The following is an 11270-nucleotide window of genomic DNA, read 5'->3' as shown; positions in this document are numbered from 1 at the left end:
GACTAGCATGATAACTGCAAGAGAGAGAGCTGAGCTGACACCTCATGGCACTGGCCAAGGAAGACAGAGCAAGCCACTGTGGGCTATGGACCAGGAAGGAACGGTAACTGACTAGGGAAGAAGAAAGTAAAACTAAGATCTGGAAGGCAGATTTAAGGTACATGAAGTCCAAAATGCTAGACTCTCTGAACACACACAGGACTCACACCTCAGGAGAAGAGTGCCTGCTTATAGTGGTGTGCAGGGCTCCTGAGGTGAGAGTATCTGAAATGTTACATCATTAGGGAAAAGAACAGACAGGGAAACAGCTCAGTGAAAACAATTAGGCAGACTCCTCTTTGGGGCCTCCAGCTTGGTTCCCAGAACACAAATGAAGATCAGACTCTCTTGTAGGGTACTGATTAACACAAAAGCTGCTACTTGAAGACTGTTCTAGAGAAAAGTCAATCAAAACTCTGCCTCATATACAGGAATATTTGGCAGCGGGGATGGTGTGTGTGTTAACCTGCGTGTCCTTGTCAGTGCAAGCGGGGACAGGTGTGCATAGGTGCCCTTCCTCCACTGCTCTCCAACTTTATTTTTCAGTCAGGGTCTCTACCAAACCTGAAACTCCTAAGAGTCAGCTAAGTCGGTTACTTTAATGATCCATCTGTCTCCACCAAACCCTTCCCTCCAGTGAAGAGGTCACAGGAATATACCATAACTGCTGACTCTTTATGCAGGTTCTGGGGATCTGAACTCAAGTCCTATGAGGCAATATTGCCAGCACAAGACTTCTTACCAGTGCTTAAAATTGTAAACAGCCAAAAATCAACACCTAGTAGAAAACATTTCAAAGATCAAGTAAAAACTAGTACCATTTTTTAAAAAAAATTCTTTAATCCTGCACACAGGGCTGGAGAGAAGGCTGGTTAAGGGCACTTGTTGCTCTTCCAGAGGACCTGAGTTTGGTTCTAGTATCCACATGAGGCAACCTAACAAGCTTCTGTAACTCAAGCTCCGGGGGATCTGATGCATCTGAGGGCAATTGCCTTTACGTGCACACCTACATGTAGACACACGCCTACACATAACTAAAAACAACAAACTTTAAAAGAAAAAAGTTTCTATTGGCAATAATAGAGAAAATGCACAAACAAAACCAAGAATCGAGTAATCTAAAAGCGAACATGAAACTGAGATGGGGGGGCAGAGGAAAAAAGTAAATGCTAAGCCTTAATTCCAAATATATTAATAATTACACTAAATGTAAATAGTCCAAATACACCTGAGAGAAATTGTCAGAGTGGATTAAAAAGGGAAGTGTTATGCTGTATACAAGAAAAGCACTTTATTATGCTATAATTACCACAGATGTTAGGAATGGAAAAACACACCCGGCAAACATTAAACAAGAAACCTATGTAGAAAGAATCAGGAATAAAAGAAAAAGTTATATCATCATGTGGTTCAGCAAAGCACAGCACTTTAACTATCTGAAAAATAAGCCTCAAAATACATGACACAAAACCCGACAGAACTGAGGAAGATGCGAGCACGGCCACATTCTACCTGGAGAGTTCACGCTTCTCTCCACACTGAGTAGAACAAATGAGCAGCTGCAGAGCAGAACGCCATCACCACACACATGTGACTGTGTTTGTGCAGCACATTCTTCTCCAGGGCAAAGCACTCAGGAAGATGGAGCACATCCCAGTCATAACGCCAGTCTTACTGTACTCTAAAACCCCCTATCAAACACACATTCTATAACCACAAAGAATAAAACTAGAAATCAGCATCAGAAAAAACCCTCCCAGCATTTAAAATTAAACATTGCTAATTCTGGGATTCGTAAACTTTTTCTGTAAAAAGCCATAATGTACTTCCTTTAGATTTTGAGGGCTGTTCTTGGTCTCTAGCTCATATTATTCTCCCTCCCCCACACACAATTCTTTCATTAATTAGCTTACATTCATAGATAAAAGCTGGGGTCAACCAGATGTGGCTCAAAAGCCTATCCTCCCCAACCTAAATGATTAGTGAGTCAATGAGCACATCCCATGACTTAGGAAAATTTATTCAAGGGACAATGAAAATACAATGTGTCAAAACAGCGCAGCACTAAGGCAGTGCCTAAGTCAAAATGACAGCACCTATAGTTGAGAATGAGCACCACAAAAAATAAAGCAAACCCAGAACAGCAGTAGAATTTTAATAAGCAAAAGTGAAAGAATCACAGTAATAAAGCCAAAGGCTGGGTCCTAAGATCAACAAGATCAATATGCCCCTCAGTCTCATCAGTAATGAAGCTTTGGAGACTTAAGATAGATAGTTAGAAACTGTCAGCATCTACCAACTGGGTATCAATGGCACTTAACACCTACCTGTGACAGAAAGTGTGTACTGATACATCATTAGTCTCCTAGGAAATAAATAAAACTAATACCTGCCCATTTGAGGACCACTACATCTAGATAAACAAAAGAGCAAGAAGATGCATGTTAGCAAAAACAAAGTTAAAAAGAGAACTGTCACCCAAATACATTTAAAAGAAATGAGGACTTAATGTTATAAACAATTCTATTAGATGAATTTAAGAACTTAGGTAAAAACCAAGCAATTCTTTAAAAGTCAGAAAATATCAAACTCTCCCTAGGGAAAATGATAGTCTAATACCTAGTAAAGAATTTTAGTTTGTAGTCTCTGCCTTCAGGTGACTTTATTTGTGTATGTTACCAAATATTTACAGCACCAATTCTATGCCGTATCTTACAACATTTCCCAAATCACCCTATCAATCAACAAATCATTAGCAAAACATGCCCAGTAATGTACAAAAATAATACAACCATATTAATTAACCACAATAATATGACCAAATATGGATCATTCAAAGAAAGAAAATCAGTCAATATAACCTATTATACTGACAAACTGAACACAAAAGCATATCAACATAGCAGAAAGAATGCATCACAAGATTCAAGACCTATTATTTTTTAAAAACTCACAAATTGGAAATAAACTCCCCTAATATAATAGAAAGTACTAATTTATGACAATAACTTTTTAAAAAAAATCTACAACCAACATAACCTCTTGAAGTTAAAGATCAAATGCCTTCCTTGGCAGAAAAATACAAGGCCAAGATGCCCACTCTTAGCCAGTTATAAGATCAGGACTCCTGCTCAATCCCTTACTCAAAGTCCTACCCAATGCAGTAAAAAAAAAGAAACAGAGGCACAAATATGGAAAATGAATTAAAACATGTTACTTTTTACAAGACACGGTGTCTACATCCAAAGTCCCAGGGCATTTATTTCAAAGAATTTCACAAAAGTGACAAGGGCTTACAGGTCACATGGTGTAACATGAACTAAACAGGCTTTAAACAGCCTAGGATATCCTAAATACTGAGTAGGGTATACACACTAGGAAGACTTAGCATAGTTAAGATGTCAATTCTTCCTAAACTGATGCATAGAATTAAAGCAATTGCAGTCAAATATACCCAGGATTTGTTATAGATAGAAATGAGCTGTTTCTAAAATGTAGATGGAAAGACAAAGGAACTGAAACAACCTAGTCAAATTTCAGAAAAGACACACTAGAGCTTATGAAGTCTTGGGTTTGGATTCTAACAAAGCACAAATGCTGATTCATAGTGCCTTATTTTAAGGCATACTATAAAGTTACAGCAATTAAAACATGGATGGACATGGGTCAAAGAAACAAAACAGATGGTCTAGAAAAATGAACTATACAAAGAGTCAATAACCAATACTTCACTTTTTAATAATGTTAATGAGATACAGTTTACATAACATAATTTATCCACTTAAGTGTATAACTTAAGGTTTTTTATATATGCCTGGGGCTGTGCAGGCATCATTACACATGCACATTTTCACATTCACAGACCTAAACAGTTCATTGTTCGTTCTTCCTTATATCTTCCTGTCCCTATACTAACTCACTTCTTATCTTATAAATCTGTCACACTAAACACTGCACAGAAAGGAGTGGGGTCTGTGTATCTGGTTTCTCTCCTTTGGAAGAATACTTTCAAGACATGCTTCTTTTGTAATACTTTCACTGTACTTTTACCATAATACTTTCAAGACATATCAAACTGCATTCTACTTCATGGAAACAATCCGTTTTATCTATTTCTTAGCTGATACTTGATTTGTTTCCACTTTGAGCTACTATGGATAATGTTTTCACTAGGGTCTGCAGTGTTTTTGTGTGGTTGTACATATCTATTTCATTTGCATGCAATGCTATCTTTGCTAAATCCCGTGGTAATCCAGTGCTGAAAAACTTCTGAAAAATTCTAATTTTCTAATATATACCAGTTTACATTCTCACTAGTAGCATACAAAGGTTCTAACTGTTCCACACTTTTTTACTATATGTTTTTATTCTAACCATCCTGGTAGAGCACCTCCAGTGGCTTCAAGCTACCAATTAATTTTGATAAGGTACAAAGTCACTTATGGAGAAAGGATGTTATTTTCAAATACAATGTTAATACAATTATGCACTCAGTCATAAGAAAAGTGAACCTTGACTTAAACCATATACCTACAGCAAAATTAACTTAAAACATGAGCCAAGCCATAGGTACTAAAGGTAGGTGAAGAACTCTTAGATATGATAGCAAAGACAGAACCTAAAAGAAAAGCAACAAACTGGATTTCAAAATTAAAAACTGTTCTGGAAAAACACCATCAACAAAGAGCAAAAAGGTAAGATATAGACAAAAAAAAAAAAGCAAACCATATATTCCAAACAAGATACATATTCAACATGTAAACATGTATAACAAACTCTCAAAACCTTTTCAAGCTTTGGAAAAACACAATTCCTTGAGGGTGATTAAGAGCACTTGCTGTTCTTCCAGAGTAACCAGGTTTGATTCCCAGCACCCACATGGAAGCTCCAACTCTATGCCCATTTCTGGCCTCTGTGGTAATGGCCCATATGTGGTATATATAGACTTACATGCAAGAAATACTTACACAGATGAAAAAAAAATCAATCTAAAAAAATTAATAAACTAAAAAAAACCACAAACAACCCCAATTTTTAAAAGTGGCTAAAAACTTTACCAGATAAGAGGCTACAGACTGTATCACTAGTCACTAAAGGAGATCCAACTCTAACTCCTTTCTCTCTCTCAAGTAGCTAGCAGGACACAAAAGCTCTGGAGCTCTCACCACTGCCAGTGGAAAGGGAAAGGTGGAGATGAAAAGGATCTGCTGTTTCCTTCTGTCCTACAGAAACATCATGGGAAAGTCTGGTAATTTCTGAAAACCTGAACACACAACTCACTATGGGACCCAGCACAACAAGGAAAAGCTGTGTACAGGTTAGAGTCTACGTATGGCATTCTCCAGCAACTCCATCCACACTTGCTCCAAGTCTCCTTCCAAAGCGCTAAGAAGAAAACCTATGTGTGAATATCGGAGGCTACTTGGCAACAAAACTAAATGAAGAACTCTGATATAAACAATTCAAAGCATTAGAGCAGGCGAAAAAGCCAATCTCCAAAGAGACAGGAATCCATTTGCAAAATATTCTAGAAAAATGCAAATTAACAGCTATGGAGAATAAATCAGTGATTGCCAAGCCTTAAAAAAACTGGCATGGGGGGCTGGAGAAATGGCTCAGAGGTTGAGAGCGCTGGCTGTTATTCCAGAGGACCTGAGTTTGGTTCCCGGCAACCACATGGTGGCTCACAACCATCTGTGATGAGATCTGGTGCCCTCTTTTTGGCATGTGGGCATACATGCCAACAGCACATTGTCTGCGTAATAAATAAATAAATAAATCGTAAAAAAAAAAAAAAACAGGCATAGGGTGAGTGCATATGCAAGTGAGCATGAGGGATCATGCAGTATGATCCTGATGCATCCTGACTCCAGAGTGTTCTATGTACACTCATAGTGGTGATGTGCATGTCATAACTCACAGAATAGCATACCAAACAAATTCTAAAAGAATATGAAAAGATGGTATGTTCTTATCAAATGGCAAAAAAATTAAGGTCAGCACAAAGGGAGGGTGCTGAACTTGTCCTCTTTCCACAGCCACTGTCTCTGAGCTGTGACTGTCAAATCTACTTTACTACTCACTATGACTACCTTCTGGGGTGTGGGAGCAGGGACAAAAACTGAAGAGCCTCCCAGCCTCAATCCATCAAATGATGGGATCACAGGTCTGTATCAAGAGGACAAGCTGTAACTTCCATATGCCAAGACCTCTGTCCAAACCTTGCTATTACCTGGTCAACAATGAAGCAGCTGATTTTATGTTTAACCTTTCTTTTGCTTTAAGAAAAACGGGGTAGTAGTCCCACTCACCTACAGTCCTACATCACAATTCCAGCTACCCACCACCAAATATGAAATGAAAAACTCCAGAAATTAACAATTCATAAATGTTAAATTGCATGCAGGCTGAGAGGTGTGTTGAAATCTCATACTAAGTAGGCCACCCAAGCCACCAAGCCTCCCTCTATACAGAACACTCAGTTGTCACCCAGCCTGCTTGGTTATCAGCTCAAATGGCACGAGATAGCTTTGCTAAGGCGCGCTTGTTTTAATAGTGACTCGGAGATAAGAACAGTGATGCCACGTGGTGGAAAGGCCACAGAGGTCCATAAAGAGGTTCAGTTAAGAAAATAGATGTTTCCACTTTAAATATGGGAGAAAAAGAATGATATGCTAAAAGTTGCTAAGATCTATAAGCAAAACTGCAAAGAAAAAGAAACCCACATTGTTCCAGAGCCACACCTCCAACTGGGCAAACTGCATCCACCACTCAGGCTAAAAGCCTAGTTAAGATGGAAGGTTTCCAGTGGGGAGGGCCTGCATCAGTTACCAGGGACTGGATCACATGCACCTTTTATTATTGAGTGTCAAGTTTAGCAATACACCTAAACATTTTCTTCAGCTATTATAAATTACCCTAAAACTGTGGATAAAATCCTCTGAATCCTCTTATCCTATTAGATGCTATGCAGCTAAATATGTGCCCTGACAATTAGATAAATATCTATCCTATGTCACATAATCAGTCACTTTCCAAACTTATATGGAACTGGGAAGTGATTTATCAAAAAAAAAAAAAATGTTTCTTTCCTCAAGAGCTCCAGTCTATCAATCATTAAGTGATATTGAAGATTTCTTCACTGATTTGAAAATCAAAGTGAACAAGCTTTTCCAGACTCCAGGTTGACTTTCTATGAGCAGAGACACCAGTCAACAAGCAAAGCCTCAGAGTGAGAAAAGCATCTCCCTAAGAGCCATGCCCACCACCACCTATCTAGTGGACATGACTAATTTTAAAGTAGCGAAACCCAAAGACTATCAACTGATAGAAATTATATATAGGTCCAACAATAGGATTCTGGTTAGTGTCATAAAAGAACAAGATATAAACCAATTACAAACTTGGACTTAATTTGCAATTAGTCTCCAACCATAGTTTCAGAATTTTACAGAATAAATGAGTTATCCAACTAATACGCACCCCTGGGTAAGTGAAATTATTTCAGCTTTAGAAAAAGTCAGCTGTATTTGGTGTGACCTCACTTATACAGGACAGTCCTCCAAAATTCCTCTTCAAACATACATTTACTAGAAGGTTGAAAGCAGGATGATATATCAATTTACATAAGCTATTATAAAAATAAGAACAGATTAGAAATTAAATAAGCCTACTGTCAGAATGCAATCAAGCCAGAGATCAAAGGCCATCTGTCCAGGTACGCATAAAGCAAGAAACTAGCCAGGCGGTGGTGGTGCACGCCTTTAATCCCAGCACTCGGGAGGCAGAGGCAGGCGGATCTCTGAGTTCGAGACCAGCCTGGTTCCAGGACAGGCTCTAAAGCTGCAGAGTAACCCTGTCTCAAAAAAACAAAACAAAACAAAAGAACAAGAAACTGGGTAAATAAAAGCAAAGTGGCCTTACAAGATAAGGCAAGACCTCAAACTACCTACAAGATGCTCTCCACATCTGGTCTCTTCAATAAAATAAAAAGGAGATTTCCTACAAACCAAAAGCATGTTTAAAACTTCCTAACTTTTATAGAAAGGAATTTCTCTGATTTCATGACAAAGAAATTAAATTTCTCCTGGGACCCAAAAGTATTAAGAGCAGAGGACACGCCAATCACAAGTATAAAATATCCTCAACTCCTGTCTCAAGGTCTATCCAGTGTAAGGCCTGTGGTTCACACAGCATACCTTCGGAAACACGGCGAGTGGGAAGGACTTCCGATCTGCATTAGTTCATCCTCCACTCTCAGACACTGCTTTCCCTGAGATTACCTATAATCCAGAACAGCACAGTCTGGACTAACAAATCTGAAAATTGCTTGGGTCACAGTCCCCAGCTCTGGAGCCTGCGAATGGACGCAAACATAACAGAGAACATCTTCACAAGAGATACCTACGTTCTTTCCGGTGCTCAACTAAACCCACAGCCTGCTTTGCAGAGCATTTTGCAAACCAGTTGTCCCCAAGTAAAACAGTAACTTCATTAGTGTGAACAAGTCTTCCTGGCATGAAGGCAAGAGGGCCAAATGGTACCTATTGGTCAAAAAAGAAAGAGAAAAGCAAAATTTTAAACATACATTTAAAAAATATTTAGCATAAGAAACCCTACATTACTGAATTCTTACCTATACACTGAGAAAAATAAAATGTCAATTTCACAGAAATTTTACATTATATTGAAATTTTACCAGGAAAATCTATAGAAAATTGTATCAGGCCGATAAACCCATGTTAAAACAGGAAAATAAATCCACAGCATATTTCCATGACAGCTATTAGAGAAAGCAGTGCTGTCTCTGAATGATTATACATTTCATTAATTCTAAAGTCTAAATGAAACCAAAATAGTAATGAAAACTACTGCCAATATAACTAAAACTACGGTAACTAAAGCTATGTTTTTAAGGGAGGAATTATCAGTTTTATTGCATCTACCTACCCACACTTAATCTAGTCCACAAAATAAATCCTCATAAGGCACACTGATACAATGGAGGCTGCAGCCAAAGGCTCAGGACCAACTGTATAACATGAGGAAGGTCATTCAAAAAGAAACTAGTAGCACCTCTCATGTTAAAATATATAAATAAATGTTCTGGGTTTTATTTCTGTGAGTTACCAGACATTATGGCTTGTTCTTACTCTGGATAACAGAAAATAACTGAGTGTCATATTCCTATCATAACTGGAATTTATATATAAAAATATATTTGCATGCCAAACCTGTCAGATTTTTGCTAATATGCCATTATATCACAATAATTATATATAAACTATTATTTTTGTTTTAATGCCTAACAAAGCAAACCTTCCTTGCTATTGTCACCTCTGACAGTGTATCAGCTGACAGTCTGTGAACGGACATACACAGCAAGGGCATATCCTATCATTTTGCCATTAGACTGTCTACAACAAACATTATATGACTCTAAAAGGAACACAGCGAGCATACCATGACGTCGTAGGATAACTTGTCAGGCAAGGTCCTCAGTCTCTCTTGAAGAGCACTATAGTCATTGTCTACTTTCTCCCTGATGAGGAAAACACCAAACACAAAATGAGTACACAAACCAGCAACAGCCAACAGTCCTATTGGCTTTGTCCAGCAGTTTATACCACTATAAAACAAGTTTAGGAGTCCATTAATGGCATTGTTCACCTATAAATTCACTCAGAAATAAAATTCACTCTGAAACAGAACACTCACATCTTGAGAACTAGCTTCATTAGTAGAAGATGGCCTAGTCTAAATAAAATGCAAAAACTAGGGAAATGCAAAGGAGGGAGCCAGGAACTCAAACTGAGAAGAAACATCATACAGCTTCTGAGTGAATAAACAGATTACAGTAGAGACTGTGAGTACAAGACAGCACCAGGTACTTCAGTCCTCATCAGGAAAGTTAAGCTCAAGACCTGGTGACATCAACTCTTCAACTAGTCATACAAATGCAAGTAAGGTAAGAAATCTGACCAAGGGCAGAAAAAAATTAGGCAACAGTAATGCAGAAAGCACTTCAATTAGTGTCTGAAATCTGTTTCATAGTCTATCAAAACAAGAGCTATTAGCCAGGCATGGTGCCAACATGCCTGTGACCCCAACACTAGGAAGTAAGAGGTAGGAGAAAGATCAGAAGTTCTAGGTCATTCTTGTCTATATAGTGAGTTCAAAGCCAACCTGCTGGATTACATGAGATTCTGACTCAACGAAAATAAGGAGAAGGGGGTAGGACATCCATTTAAACAATCCTAAGATTTGACTCAATGTAACTCTATTGGAGCAGAGAACAGCATATGTCTAAACTGTTCCTCCACCGGGCTTCAGTCTACTGGGTGTCAATCACCCCTCTTCCTAAGGCCAAGCACTCACCTATGCTGAGATGACACTTCCTTGGAGGCCAAGTTTCCTAAGGACTCTTTGCTAAGATGGAAGCTACACACACATCTAGAGTACTGAACTATTCTGACTATTCTATTAAAAGATGGAAAAAACAATAAGCTCATCAAGTAGGCAAGTAATTTAAATGAACACATACTGTCAGACTAAAATTTATCCTAAGTATCATGTAGGCAATCACCTAGATAACAAAAATGACTCTACTACAAGTAGTGGAATTGGCATCAGTTTACTTCTTAGCTCCACTACAGCAGTAGTAGCATAATTAATAAAAACTATGCACTCAGTCTTAAGGTTTGGGGAATTTCACATATGTTACTATTTATCCTAAAAATACTCCTACAGGAATGTCACTCAACATTTTTTTCTTATACAAGATAACACAAAGAAAACAGAAAATCAACACTGGAGAAAGCTAGATCTCCTGTGTCCTGTTAAGGTAGACACCCTCACTCTTCATCTTATTCTCTCATATAAAATCTCCTTTCCAATGTTCTGTATAAACTCTCCCACAAATTCTTACCCATAAACAAACACAAAATGTCTATCATGGCATTTCTTTTGTGCATGTATGTGTGAGGGAGTCCACGGGCACATGCGTAAGCTGGAGATCAACACTGGGAGTCTTCTGCAATCATTTTCCACCTTCATCTGAGACAAGATCTCACCAATTCAGCAAGAATGACTGGCTAGCAAGCTGTAGGGATATTCTTGTCTTTGACTTCCCAGCGCTGGGGTTATTGTTACACAACTATCTTCTCTTTGTGGTGTTGGAAATCAGAACTCAGGTATTCCTAACTGTACAGCAAGCACTTTACTGACAACCA

At 38.3% G+C, this 11270-nt stretch overlaps 1 protein-coding gene across 1 annotated transcript in view; it reads right to left on the bottom strand.

Moving 5' to 3' along the window:
* Positions 1-11270, bottom strand: part of Uri1 (URI1 prefoldin like chaperone) — a 59313-nt gene that overhangs the window by 13205 nt on the left and 34838 nt on the right. Inside the window, exons 3-4 of the mRNA XM_038340254.1 lie at positions 9502-9580; positions 8447-8582 (exon numbers count right to left, since the gene is read on the bottom strand). Coding sequence (XP_038196182.1) covers positions 8447-8582; positions 9502-9580 — 215 coding nt within the window. The remainder of the gene's footprint in view (positions 1-8446; positions 8583-9501; positions 9581-11270) is intronic.

The sequence above is a fragment of the Arvicola amphibius genome, chromosome 8 (genome assembly GCF_903992535.2).
Source record: "Arvicola amphibius chromosome 8, mArvAmp1.2, whole genome shotgun sequence".
In the NCBI taxonomy this organism is placed as follows: domain Eukaryota; kingdom Metazoa; phylum Chordata; class Mammalia; order Rodentia; family Cricetidae; genus Arvicola; species Arvicola amphibius.
This window is presented reverse-complemented; position numbering and strand designations above follow the sequence as displayed.